Genomic DNA, 14,829 nt, shown 5'->3' with positions numbered 1-14,829 from the left:
ACGTCACTTCAACAAGGACTTATTAGACTAATCAGTGGTGGGTGGGTGGGTGGAGTTTTTATGAGTCATCTTCAGTTTCTTCTATAATAACAGAGAAACACCCTGTACTGGTGAAGGCAGCACAGTACGTATGCATTTGTGTGCCAGTCGTACGCATGTACAGCTTCCAACGTGACAACATTGTTACTAATCTCAACCACCTGTCAAATAAATGTGAGGCTACAGCCTCAAGAAGATGCCCCTAAAACCAGCTAGACCTAAAGGAAATGGCTATTACAAAGTCTCCCTTCCAGCATTTCTAAAACAGATTATACTCCTTCACAGTATGTGTGCTGTGGTTGTGATGATCATTGTCTACATTTGGGTTTGTGTGGATTATATTTGAACCCTCTCGTGGTAAGTGTAGCAATGTGGAAGTTCAGAAAGAAAAAGCTGTGACTAGAAAGTTAGAGTCACTGTTTTTGATCACAAGCAGGAGCTTTTCTAACTGCCGGTGAAAAGCTTGATAAAGCTTTTCTGTCACATATAACTCTGATACAGACCACAGCTGTGAGTTTGCCATTGTGAAGTGCCATCCAAATTTATAGTGCATGTTGCTATACCCTATATAGTGCACCTAAAGCATCCCACAGTTCCTCGTGACATAGTGCTAAAGAAGAAAAAGACAGATCACAATTTACTTATATGTGTGACAGCAAAAATTGCCATTATTTCCGTAACTCAACGGTTGCTCAGCTGAAAAAAATGAATTCTCTTAACTAATTGCATAATTAATGCTGCCAAGAAAATGAGCTGAGTCATATCAAAGTGTGAATTATTTTTGATTAATTAATTAATTAGCTCAATGAGCTTACTAGATATAGGACTATAAAGACCCTCTTTCCATGGGAAGTTGTGAGTGATGAATGAGTGATTGATTACTAATGGCACAATTACAAAAGACAAGTTACAGCCCCTTGCATTGCTCAACTATTTCTTCTCATAAAGCTAGTTTTTGCACAGTGCAGGATAAAGATTTTTATTCGCACTTTAATTTTAAACAAAAGAACAAAAAGTATGACTTTTTCCACACCAACACAATCGTGTATCCATCCATCTTCTTAACTGCTTATCCAAGTCAGGTTTGGGGACCGTGGGAGTCTATCCCAGCAGGTCACCAGTCTGTCACAAAGACCCAGAGAAAAAAATTTTGGAGAGTCATTTTATCACTAAAACTGTTGACCTTTTTAAGAAAGTGGCCTTGGCACACATAACAGGTTTTTTTTTTTGTGTGTGTGTCTGTGTGAGAGTGAGACATTTGCTCCAATGTACGGGAACAGACTTATCAGTTCAGCTGGAAGTACAGCAAGTTAGCTGTGCCTTCTGTCTGGGAGCATGCAGAGAAACATGGGAAGAGGTTGCTATAGAAACTAACAACACACATAAGACCTGAGAGAAAAGTGCCTCTCACCATTACTGAAAATTTCCACTAAGAGATCTATTGTGTGCCGTTGGCTATCACTGAGAGACATGCCTTATTGCACATTTCACTGGGGCTCGATCAATCCTCTTTCATAACTTCATCCCATCCGAGTTACAGAGTTCACCATCAGTTCATCAGCTGCTTCTTACAGCTGCAGCTAAAAACGAATATTTGGCCCACATCACTTCTTTCATCAGTCCTGTAGGATCTATATCAGGTGGCGGGTTTCTCACCTCGTGAAGCAGCTTTTCCAGCTTCTCCTGCAGCTCAACAAAGTAACGAGAGGTGACCAGGCCATTCTGGGACTTATCCAGACAGTGTCTGACCAGCTCCACCAACTGGTGCTGGATGAAGCCCAATACCCCATCAGCCAGCCGGAGGGAGCTGTCTGGAGAGTAATGTGTGACAATCTCCAACAAGCGATCCTCCATCTGGGCTGTGGCCTTGCAGGGAGCACACAAACACAGAGTTAGAACAATTAAACAAGCAGTATTTATCATTTTTACTCTCTTGGTGGCACCAAATGTCCCTTCTTGTAGGACCCCTTTGTATAGCTGTTGAAAATTATCAGTGATTTAACAATTTGCCAACTGTTGAAAAGTGTGGCTTTAAAAGTCCTATGCCTTTCTTTATATTGAAACGAAAACTAAACTAAAACAAAAAAAAAAAGGTTTCAAGATGCTCCACATGACGACATGAGAAATGCAAAGTTTCTGGTTTCTGGTTTGAATGTGTCTTCGGCGAGAATGCAAATTTACAGATATCTAGTACGTACCTTTGGAAAACGTTCTCTGTAAACATGGTTCATCATGACTACCTCATTATCGAAGGAGACACTTGATCGGCCTGGGCTATAAAAAAAAACAAAACAAAACAACAAAAAATTAGTATATTTTAACTGATCAACACAGAGACATTTATTAATACACAGTTCAATGCATCCCTCTTCTGAGCCATTAGGCAAGGACGGGGAGTAAAAGCAGTTATGTCATCGAGGCCATCACGGTTCCCTCGAAATGGCCAGCAGCCAGTTTAGTTCAATCCAACAAAACACGCACACATCAACTCTTAACTAATAGCCTGGGTGTGACTGAATGAGGGTTTTGAGGTCAGCATCAATAATATTTTTGATGTCAGCCTGCCAAAAGCAATACTGCAAGCCAGCATTTGGGTCCAATGACTCTTAAGCGGCTTAAGCTCCAATCAAGGTGGATTTCACTGTCAGGTTTTGATGTTTCTCTTTAAGATGCTTCCGCACCGGCAGCAGAGGTTTCTTCTGGCCAAACTGTGAATCATCGACATCAAACAATTAGTCACTTACTGCTGCACCACTCCAGTATTGAGGCCAAAGGGAAGGTGTATTTTTACAGAGAAATCTTGCTTGATGAAGCTTCAAACAGAACAGATGGAGGGAAAACCTATCACATGCGAACAGACTCCCCAAGCGATTTTTTTTATTCCCTTTTTGTCATGAAAAACGCCTCTGTTATACTGGATGGCTGCTGCCCAACACACACTGCTGCAAGCTCCCTGCCATTCGCTGCATCAGACACCCACCACCCTCGAATACAGTTCAGCAGCTATGAGACGATGATCCCTGAGGCGCTCTGTTAGCTAGCACGCCCACACGCAGCACACCATGGTGCCAGAACACAGAGCACTCAGGCACTGCACAAACAGCACAGAGCAGAGCCAACAGACAAAAGTTGTCAAAACCGCACCGCTCTGCAGTCAGGGCTCCACCTGCCTGCCAGCCCACGGGCATACGCGATCAATCGCAGGCAGCTGAGATGCCAAATGCTTGTGAATTTGTCTCAGTCATACCGGCGCAGAAGGCATCTTAAAATCTGAAAGTCTTTAAATACGTAATGGTACAATGGACCTCGTGTAGTGCAATCACTGCCCAATGTTAATCTGAAATGTGGTTTTGTGCTGCTAAGAGGTAGTTAATCCTTCTGGAAGGATTACTGCGTTTAATCTGTGAGAAACATTACATGTGTTTAATTTGATGGCAGAACAAGAAACAATAAAAAAAAAGATAAGATGATTAAACTGGGCTAAGAGTGGGTTGTAAAATTAGCAGTGAGCATTCTTGGTGAGGATTCTTGGTAAAAGAAAAGATTTGTTTTCTTGTACATTTTTGTTTTTTTACTTTAAAAAAAAATTTCAGAAGAGGCATATATCTAGAGGCATGATATCTTAACTTTCCATTTTATGTTTCCAGTAGTTGAATAAAGAATTAAAAATGGCTATTCTAAACTAAGTTTTTACATTACACAGTTTTTAGTTTGTCCAGTTCTAGGTGAATTAGCTACCTGAGGCTCCGAGACCGCGGTCGTATGACCGGCGAGGGCCGTCCATCCTCGTCTGTTATGCTGTCTGTGCTGCGGAAGTGCTTGAAGATGAAGTGAGGTTCGTCTTGTGTCGGCTGGTAGGGAAGCTGGTGGAGACGCTCCTGGGAGGACGAGGAGGACTGTACACACAGAAAAGAATCCATCAAATCAACAGAAAAATATTTCTACTTTCACATGATTTAAATACTGAGCTTCTTTTGACTGAGCTTCTTTTAGCCAACAGGCACCACCTCTTCAGGCAACCTGAGCTACTTGTTTTGACATTTGAATAAATGTTGTTAAGGTCATTTCTGAAGGGCGACAGGGGGGGGGCTCACACAGCAATACCTATATATCTACATCTATACTAATGAACCCATATCTTGTGTAGTGTTTTTATTCTAGTGTTGTTTCTAGCCATTTTTCATTTTACTAAAGAGTAGAAAAATGTTAAATGACCCCAGAAATAACTGGTTTGACTGAAGACTACAAATGCCTCACTGAAAGAGGAAAAAGCCCAGTGTCTGGAAGCAAAACAATCCATCATCTTCACGACAGCTTCCCAAAATGACAATGAGTTGTTTCTATGCCAACAATTAGTAAGAGCAAGTTTAGCCAGACAGCTTTACACGGTGCTACATGCAGGAATTTGTGTTTCTCAAAGTCAGACCCGCAGCCCCTGTAACCACTGCAGGCTGCTTTTGCAATAACAATGTGGCCATTTGTCAGTCCTGCTTTTCAAGTGGCATCACTCAAAGAGGGAAGTCGTTAAAAACTGAAGGCCACAAACGTGTTCAGACAAGTCAGGCAAAGCAAAGGACAACAGCAGTAAAAAAAATTCCCTTCCAAACTAAAATGTGTCCTGCACTGTGAGCCCAACTTAAAGCATCATTAAAGCCTGAGATCAGCCTCACGTAGGAATTTAGCTTCCCCTTAGACCAAGATGTAATGAACGGACTCAGAACATTCCACTTCCACATTCTCATTTTAACTGATAAAGCACCTGTGGAGAATTTCAATTTGCCTCAAATTGGAATTCACTAAGTCTATGACTTTAGGTTACAGTGGTTTTAAAAAAAAAAAAAAGAAAGAGAGAGAAAAAAAAAAATCAATTTAGGTAAAAATGTAAAGCCTACAGAGAGATCATTATTCAGAGTTATCTCACATGTCTACTGAGGCACCAAGTAACATCTTTTCAGACTAAACGGGGCACAGAGTCTGTTGCTGGCAATCTGTTTAGTTTTGTGGCCCATGTGCTGTGAACAGAACGGGACCAGAGGGACAGCATCTGTGAAGTCTCTTTCGTATGTCTCAGTATAAAGAGGGCAGTGAGGGCCACTGAAGAGCCCCATTGTCCCCGCTGACCTCTGGGACTATGCCCGGGTCGAGCCAATAAACCTCCTTATTATAGCTCCACACGGCAGACTTTCAAAGACTTGGCACAGTCCCACCATTACAAACTGTTCATTTGAATGCCGTTTGGTTACATCATCCAGTAAGTACAATTACTGCTTTATTCTGAAGTAAGACGATTCACATATTGTCTTTCAAAAACATCTGGTTAAATCATTTTGACATTGTTTCTCAAAAATACTGTTTATCACTACGAAATATTAATGTCTCAGCGTACTGTTAATGTGATGATGTTTTTTTGTAACGGTGTCAAAAAAGAAATGCTCCTGAAATGATTTAAATTTCCTTTTCCTCATCTCCTCATTAATATGTATCCACACAGACTGTGTGTGTTACTTCTTACAGTGAGTTCCGCAGACTTGGAGGATGACTCACTGAAGCAGACGATGGAGGAAAACAATTAGCAGTTTGTCATCTCGATCTTGGCATTCGCTCGGTCCCTTATTGCATAAACCAATGTGCTATTTGGGCTGAGTGAGGTGTTAGAATTGCCTGGCTGCCATGTTGTGACCGGGGACGATGGCGCCATTTTTTCGGGTGTCTTACCGAGACGGTGGAGCTTGGTGGGTTGGTTCCATATCCAGACGAAGGGAGGGACGCCAGGGACCATCGTCGGCCCTCAGCTCTGAGGGAAACAGACATGCATGTTACATAAGCCTCGGCAGCATAGGCATTAGTTAACATTTCATATGTGAAACCTGTTATATAACAGATAACGGAGGTGTCCTGTGACTACAAGAGCATGAAATTAATGTCCTTTTATTTTTCTAGATCTCATTTTATATATATATATATATATATATATATATATATATATGAGTAATCAAATAAGATTTTTGTTAAGGAGGAACATTTTTGTGCAAAACATACAGCAGAGAACACAAGCTTTAAATGGCAAAAGGCAGGGTGCAAGAATTGAAAAAGAAGCTACCTGTCTGCGCGAGCCAAGTGGCTGAGATCATGACAGCAACGGAAAGAAAGAGAAAAGCAGAGAAGTGAGTTTCAGTGAGTTCTAAGAGTCCTGCGCAAATGAACCTGTGACCTCTGGCATTCAGCTGAGGGATTAGTACTGACAATGTTTCCTTCCTTGCCACTTTTCATTTGTCCAGATACAAAGAGTAGATAGCAAACTAAATTAATTTGAGGATACATGTTACATAACAGGAAGAGCCCTTCACTTCAAAGCTGGAAAGAAAGAATCTGCCGACTGAACTGTGCAGCTGCAAAAAAAAAAAAAAAAAAAAAAAAGAAAAGAAAAGAAAAATTGTTATGTTTATGTTATTCAGCATGTGCAAGCACAGGAATGAAGAAAGTACTGTACAAAACTTGCACACGGGTTGAATGAAAGCTTGCAAAGATCCATGGCACTGAAAATTAAATGCAGCTGCAGCGATGGAGTGGCAAACTTCAGGAGAAGGATTTTTCCTGCTTAGGCAGAAGGTTTAGGAAAAATCACCAGAACCAACACATTTCTGCTTATCAAGTGGTCAGAAAAAAAACAGATATTTTCCATCCTGTACCTGGAAACACTCGGACAATCAGCGTTTAAAAAAAAAAAAAAAAAAAAAAAAGGACAGATTTATACAATTATTATGATTAAGCCTAAATAAAGGCTTAAAAAGCTTTAACTGTTAAAAAAAAAACAACAACAACAACAGATTGACCACACTCTTGAGTTTTGTTAATTAGATAATCATGGAATTCCACTAAAAGGCCTCATTAAACATTGAGAAGTGGGCAACCAGACTTTCATGCAGCAATCAGCATGGTTCAGTGGGTTGTGTTCATGGCTATCAACATATATTACTGCATCGCAGTGATGGCAGGATTCCTAGAGGAGATAATATTACCCAGAACAAGAAAATAATAAAAACATTTCAGAAGTATTTATTTCTGTGGCCGGCATGAATTTCAGGTCTTGATATGGTGTAGTATGCCAAGTTAAGTCAAGGGCCATTTCTGTGGAAATGATATGATGAAACAGGGTAACAGACCCTAATTTTACTAGCTTATTATACTGGAGAAAGAAATCTAAATATTTAGTGATTAAATATTTACCTCGTGTTTGTCATCATGTCGGTAAGCTATGATGTGTTCTGAGAGCAGCTGTGTTGAGGATGAAGCACCTGAACCTGCTCATAAGTTTTTAATGAGTGTTCTCGGGTGTCTTTAAGGTACCGCCTCACTTGTCGGCCACACATGCCTGGAGCAAGACAAGCATGTTGCCATGGGAACTGAATTGAATGATGTGTGAGTGGGGGTACCCTCTATCTGACTTCACTCATCCTGCTGAGGAGTCGGCAGCGCCGAGGAGAACTGGCAGAGGGGTGTGTGTGCGTGCGTGTGTGTGTGTGTGTGTGTGAGCGCGCCTGGCTGAGTCAGTCTCAGTCACCTTTCTGCTGTTTCTCTTCAGCTGCCTTCTGCATGAGGATGCAAATCTCTGAGGAATCTCTGAGGATCTCTCAGTGTGTGATCCTGTGTTACCTCCAGTTTGTTGTTTTGTAAGATTTAGAGCTAAACAACGGTCAAACTGAACCAAGGATCAAAACAGACTGTTGCTCCTTTGGTTTAAATTAATTCTGATGTGCAGTCCAAATCTCTCAGGCAATCTCAACAGGATTGCTAGAATAAAATGAATGATTACATTTTCAACAAATTATTTAAAAACAGATACTTGGGAGTTTAAATGAATCTTTTTATTCCACTTTCCCAGTAAAAAGAAAAGACACTGTAAAGGTGTGCTCTCACAAACCCTGAAAGATATTCTGGACTACACAAAGAAGTAAACTAACGAATTTGTACCACGTTGAATTATAAATGTTTCTAACTTTGATTAAAAAAAAAAAAAAAAAAATCTGCTTCCCCTTGGGTCACGAAAGCCTATCAGCTAGGATCTGTCCATAGTCTGTTGATTCTCTTCATGCAACCGACAATCAGAAATGAAGGACCAGCTTAGGGTGGCCATTTGAGGGCAGCTGGAGCTGTATGATTCAACTTCACTTTTATACAGAGGACAGGTGAAATGGAGACTGCTCGGAGACAAACTGTAGGACTTCATGGTAAGTTCTGTGTTACTGTAACACAGATTCCACCTATTGGTTGTACTCCTACACTTTTCGTTGGCAGTTAAGGGTGAATATTCGTGGGGTTCCAAAAATATTGCAGTGACTATTCGTGACATGAGACAAAACTCACACGTTTGGTGTGAACACACCATAAAGAGGCATCTATACTGGAAGCGGCTAACAACAACGAGTTGACCAGAGATCACAGAAAGTCAATGACAATAAGCAGTTTCAACAACAGGCAAAATAACTGCTGGCAATGAGTCCTGAGTTAAACCTTTCTCAGTTTCAAGGGAAGCGATTTAGCAACCACTAATGAGAGCAGATACTACCGATTGACAAATACAAAACTGTAATAAGGCCTACAGTTTTAGTAATTTGAACAGTTTCGAGTATTTTTCTGGATAAACTATCTGTTTCTCCTGAGCTCTACACCGTACCCTCCACACACACAGTGGAGTTCTTTACCGACAAAGACACCCGGCAGGGAAAAATAAATAAATCAATAAATAAAATCAATAAATAAAATTTTTAAAAAGCAGGCAAGATAAACAAGTGTCTCTGCAAATGCAGTCACACTGTGGTCTGATTTTAAAAAAATAACATGATGATGATCATGGATCGGTGTAGCTGTTCCACGCTCGCACATTAACTTAAAAGCGCAAAAGCATGAATTTGTGTGCACGTGGCCCAAACGCACCATGATGCTGGTCATATGCAGTTGTCCAACAGCAATCTGTGGATCTGCAGACTTAATTTGTTCTGAATATCAGCATAATGACAAAATCAATCGAATGCATCAATTGGGAAACTGGACAAAAATCACCTTGACTGGCAAGCTATCGCCATTAACTTTAATTGTTGATCCCTGGCATCATTTTTTTTTTGAATGAAAACAGAAACAAAATTATGGAACTGTGGACTAAACAGCTGCCCTTTCCTTTAACTGATCAAATCCAGAATAAGAGGGGATGTGAGGAAAACCTCCTTTTCTGACATCCTTCACAGTAAGACCTGCCAGTTCCAGGAACTTCAGAAATACTTGATACAGTGATTTTAGCCATATTTTACTCACTCAATTGTGTTGATTTTACTTTATATTTAATTGCAATATAATGGGACTTTATGGTTAAATTCAAAGTGTCTGTGCCCACTGTTGTTTCTATTGTATCATAAATTAATTGAGTTATACATTATCCATTCTTTTCTGCTTATTAGTGCCTTAAATTAACTGGATTTTTTATTTGAATGCCATGTCTTCACATTTTTATGTTTTATTGTAGTATTTAGGCCTAATTCAGCAGCTGAAAATTAGCCAATTATCTAATCATTAATCATAATCATCATGCATTATCTAATGCATGATGTGATTAAAACAACGCAAAGAAAAAACTTCAGGGGAAACGTTTTCAAGAAGTAAGTATTGCCAACATACCTTCGGGCAAATGGAAAGTTGAGGAAGGCACTGGTCGCCACATTTCGCGGACTGTCCAAAGGGCTGCTGGTGGCTGAAAGACAAAAGACAGAAAGTTATTACTGTAATAACAAATGTAAAAGTGGAGCTGAGGAGACCATATTGGCATTTGCAAGTAGAAATTTTTTCCAGAAAGGGTGACATTATGTCTATGCAGTAACCCATAATCAGCCAGCGCCTCAGAGTGGCTGAACATGTCATTTTGATATTACTTTTCCAAACTTCCCACCACCAGCCTACAAACATTCTTAATTGAGGGAGAAACCTCATCCTGCTTGGCTTTGTGAGTCTGGAGATTTGGGTTCACTGGAGACCATAGTTTGTTTACATGCAACTGCTGAGCACCCAGTTAAAGTGTGACTGTACTTGGTGATTAGCTAATCCTTAGCATGACGGAGTTCAAAAGGAAGCACAGCTACATACTGCTGTTATGAAGATCCTAAAGTTTTTTCCATAGTGCGCTGTGTGTAAAAAACTTTGCAGCATCTACTGCCGATCAAGAAAGCAGGAGGGTGACACCAATCATCATAGCGTCTCCCGTCCCTTAACTATGTTTCCACTCTCTGCATTTCTGTCGAGGTATGGAAAAAGCCTCAATTTACTGCATTAAGCTGTAGCTGCAGTACAGCCAGCTCTTTAACAGTGTAAACATGTCTTGAGTGTGTTGACGCAATGCTGCTGATATTACTGTCATACTTATTATGTTGTTCCATTAATTTCACCCTGTGTATTCGAATCCTGACCAATAAACTGACTCTACATGTGCCATTTTAATGACCGAGCTCAAATTACACAGGCTTATGCCAATTAAAAATTGAGTTAAATGTGAGCAAAGTCTGGTGTCCACATGATGTAATCCCACAGATGAAGTATTGTAACACAAACTGCAGAAAACCTTAATGTTAGGTGGCTATATTCAACACTGTCCACCTACAAAAACACATAAGTGCCAGAACTGGACTATAGCACAATGGAAGATGTGCGTAACTATCAAAGAAATAAGAAATATCAAAACTACGACAAACAATATTTCAGTTCATTCTCATCAATATGCAACAATACACCAATGCTGGAAACAGGCTAGTGATGCACACATTCAATAGTGATATCAGGTACTGGTCACATACGGACATATGGATGGGGCATCTATGTAAAAGAGCTGATCTATTCAATTCATTTCTGTGTTATTCTATGAGTATGACACATGCTAGTAAGATATATGTGCAATTAGCTGACTAGATAATTACACTATCCTTGCTAGTCAGCAATGGAAATACTAGTATGCTATACTCAGTATTTATATTTTGCTCATGTACAGTACTGTGCAAAAGTCTTGAGCTACCCTCCCTTATATTTTGCTAGGAAAATGGAGAATAGGTGTAGTGATTTATTAAAACATGTTTCAACATATGTGGGGAAAAAAAGAGTTACCCCAACATTACCCCACACTGCTTTAATAATGTTGAGGTCTGAGCTCTGGGGAGGCCAATCCATGACTGATAGTGTTCCATTGTGAGTATTTCTATCCAGGTATGCTTTTACTGCATTGGCACTATGTTTGGCATCATCATCATGAAGCCTTTGCCAATGACACTCTTTCTAGATGATATTGCATGATGGATTAAGATGTTTTGCAGTCATAATTCCATTCATTTTGGCAAGATTCCCAACACCACTGACTGATATACAGCCCCAAACCATGACAGAGCCTCCACCATGTTTTACAGATGCCTGTAGACATTCACTGTTGTACCTCTCTCCTGACCTCCTCCATAAATACTGATGACAATTTGAACAAAAATTTTCAAATTTAGATTTATCACTCCATCAGCCGTGACTAATCTTCAGTCCAGTTTTGTCAATTTTGTTTAAGGACACACTCAGTTATGCCAACAAATGATGTATTTTTGTAATAGGCTGTTAGTAACAAAGTGCCTAAAGATACAATTTAAAATTGGTTCTTTACTAAGTTGTCTCTTACATTGGTTTATCTTTTAAGCTAGGTGTCTTTTTTAATGCTTCAGCAATTCACAGGGCAGTGTTAAGGTGATTAGCAAACAATTTCCTCTGAAAATGGTCAGGTACAAGGACTGGACTGAAAATGAGAAAACAAGCAGCCAGTTTCCAAAGAAAAACTTTTAAAAGCCCTTCAGAAAGCTTGGAGAACTATTGCTCAAGACCACTTTAAAAATTTCAAGGAAGGGGGTGCCAGGGTGGCTCAGGGCGCATGGCAGTGCGGCCGGCGCAGGCTCAAGTCCCGACCTGTCACCATTTGCTGCGTGTCTTCCCCGTTTCTTCCCCCGCCTTGCCGTCTCTCCACACATCCAATACTGTTGAATAAAGCCATAAAATGGCCAAAAAAATATCTTTAAAAAAAAATTCAAAGAAGTCTGGTTCCTTGGATGCAAAATATAAAGAAAGGAAAGGTGGCTTAAGACTTATCCATTTGATCGGGTAAATTGGAAATTCTTACTAGCAGTTCTGCAAAAATTTGGATTCGGTTCATCCTTTATAAACTGGATCAGAACACTACACAGCTCTCCGAATGCGCGTGTTAGGACAAATGATCTCATTTCACAAAGTTTCAGTCTGCAGAGGGGCACTAGGCAGGGCTGCCCACTCTCTCCCTCTCTTTTTGTAATTTTCATGGAGCCGCTAGCAGCAGCAATCCGTCAAAATGCAAATATTAAAGGGATTCAAACTGAAAATATGGACCATAAACTTAGCCTTTATGCTGATGATGTATTACTTTTCCTTGGGAATTCACAAGGCTCTCTTTTGAAGACTATCACACTGATAGATAAGTTCTCATCTATATCTGATTACTCTATCAATTGGAGTAAATCAACAGTTTTGCCTCTGAATTGTAATTTCCAGAGAACCTCTAGGACCCCACTAAAGTCAGGAAATATTAGATATTTAGGCATAAATTTTTCCGCCAGGCTCTCAGACTTGGTACGATTAAATCATATCCCCTTATTAAAAACAATAGAGGATGATCTCACACGTTGGAACAGTTTACCTATATCACTCATGGGGAGAGTTGCTGCCATTAAAATGATGGTTTTACCAAAAATTAATTATCTATTTTCATTGATCCCTAATAAACCTTCTATTCCTTGGTTCAAGTCACTAGATTCAAACATCTCAAAATTTTTATGGAAAAACAAACCGTCAAGAATAAGCTTAAAAACTTTACAAAAGCCAAAACACAGTGGAGGTCTAGAATTACCAAACTTTTATTACTATTTCTTAAGCAGTAGATTGCAGTATATTTCAAAGTGGATCAAATCCAATTCATTAGACAACCCATGGCTGGATCTAGAACAGGCGTTTTGTGGAAAAATAAAAATCTCAGATTTACCTTTCATTAGTTCCAGTATTAAACATCATAACTGCTATAAAGTCCTTAGTATAAATACCTCTCTGACAGCCTGGTGGGAATTTTTAAAAATAACTAAGTCTTCACTCATCCCCTGTAAACTAACACCCATTTGGAACAATCCAGATATTTGTCAGAAAAAGAAAATGCTGAATTTTCCGTTATGGCGTGATAAGGGTATAAATAACTTAGAACATATTATCCAAGATGGAAATTTTATCACGTTCCAAGAACTTATATCAAAATATAGAATTGGCAACGGTAGATTTCTGGAATATCAACAAGTTAAGTCCGTCCTACAGGGAAGATTTAACCTTAATCAATTGAATCTAGAAATGCCTACTTGGGTAACAGAATTTCTTAACCTCTGTACCCCAAAATTGTTATCAAAATTATATAAATTATTAATAAAAACTGATGATTCAGTTTCCCTCCCAATTACAAAATGGGAGCGTGATCTTTCTGTCAACCTGGATCAAAATTTATGGACAGAAATATGTTTAAATATCTTCAAAATGACTAAAAGACCCCAAATACAACTTGTACAATATAAGATTCTCCATAGAACATACTACACTGGACAAAGGATGTTCCAAATGGGCCTTACACACTCAAACATATGCACCCACTGTACAAGCAATTCAGAGGATAATCATCTACACGCTCTGTGGTCTTGTGTACCAGTTCAGAGATTTTGGCAGAGGATTTGTGAAGATCTATCCACATGGTTTAGCTGTCATATCCCAACTTCCCCCAGACTATGCATCTTAGGTGATGTCAGTGAATTAATTATGGAGTTAAATATATCACACATAGTTCTTACTGCCTTGTGCATCGCTAAGAAGATGATCCTCATGAACTGGAAGACAAAAAATAAACTATGTATTACTCAGTACAGAAATTTATTAGTAGATCATGTTAGTTTAGAGAGAATGTCTGCTTCTTCTAAAAACAAATTGGAGGAATTTGACTCTCTTTGGTTCCCACTGCTCAGCTCCATTACTTAGTGGGGGTGGTGGGCTGCGGGCTCTGCTCCTGATGTGCTTTGTGGGGGGGTGGGGGGGGACTCCGGGGGCCTGGGTAGCTGGTAGCCTCCTGAGGCTGGGGTCCTGGGGCGACCTTCTGGTGATGTCTGTGCGCCTGTCCTGGTTGATAGTGTTGGGGGCTTGGATGGTGCTGCCTTCGGTCCTGGGGTGTGGGCGGGGTGCTTGGGGGGGTGGTGCCGGCCCTCGGTCGGTTGGCTGGTCTTCCCTGTATGGCTTGGGGGCTGGGGTCTGGGGCCCCGGCACTGGGGCCGCGCCGGCTCCCGGTGGGCCCCCCCTGGCGCGGGGGGGGCCTCTGCTGTCCCGGCCGCGTCGCCGGGTGGGGTGGGTTGGCCTGACGTCGGGATGTCCGGTCTACGCTTTTGGGGCCCTGGGGTGCCTGCATTGCAGGGGGGTGGGGTGGGGGATGGGGCCGCGGTGGGGTGGTTGGGGGGGACTGGGCACTGCATTTCCATGCCCAGGCCAGTATGTCCTGTCGCCTGTTTGTGTCTATTGTTGAGTGAATGGGCATCTAGGAGGAGCGGGCCGCCCTCTGCGGTGGGGGCGAGGGCGCCAACCTCGGGTGCTGCAGTGCTCCGGGATGCTGTCACCACGGCCCCGGGCTCACCTCCCCCTGCCCTGTGCTGGGGTGTGGGAGGTCGGGGTGCCTATTGAGCC

At 41.0% G+C, this 14,829-nt stretch overlaps 1 protein-coding gene across 2 annotated transcripts in view; it reads right to left on the bottom strand.

Moving 5' to 3' along the window:
• Positions 1 to 14,829, bottom strand: part of mast3b (microtubule associated serine/threonine kinase 3b) — a 44,537-nt gene that overhangs the window by 12,719 nt on the left and 16,989 nt on the right. Inside the window, exons 4-9 of one of the 2 annotated variants that reach the window (XM_030727099.1) lie at positions 9,709 to 9,781; positions 6,140 to 6,160; positions 5,755 to 5,833; positions 3,778 to 3,935; positions 2,238 to 2,313; positions 1,696 to 1,905 (exon numbers count right to left, since the gene is read on the bottom strand). In XM_030727099.1, the coding sequence (XP_030582959.1) occupies positions 1,696 to 1,905; positions 2,238 to 2,313; positions 3,778 to 3,935; positions 5,755 to 5,833; positions 6,140 to 6,160; positions 9,709 to 9,781 (617 nt within the window). The remainder of the gene's footprint in view (positions 1 to 1,695; positions 1,906 to 2,237; positions 2,314 to 3,777; positions 3,936 to 5,754; positions 5,834 to 6,139; positions 6,161 to 9,708; positions 9,782 to 14,829) is intronic. The other variant, XM_030727100.1, reaches the window with a different exon arrangement.

The sequence above is a fragment of the Archocentrus centrarchus genome, chromosome 4 (genome assembly GCF_007364275.1).
Source record: "Archocentrus centrarchus isolate MPI-CPG fArcCen1 chromosome 4, fArcCen1, whole genome shotgun sequence".
Lineage (NCBI taxonomy): Eukaryota > Metazoa > Chordata > Actinopteri > Cichliformes > Cichlidae > Archocentrus > Archocentrus centrarchus.
Note: the sequence above shows the minus strand (reverse complement) of the source record. Positions and strands in the feature narration are given on the sequence as shown.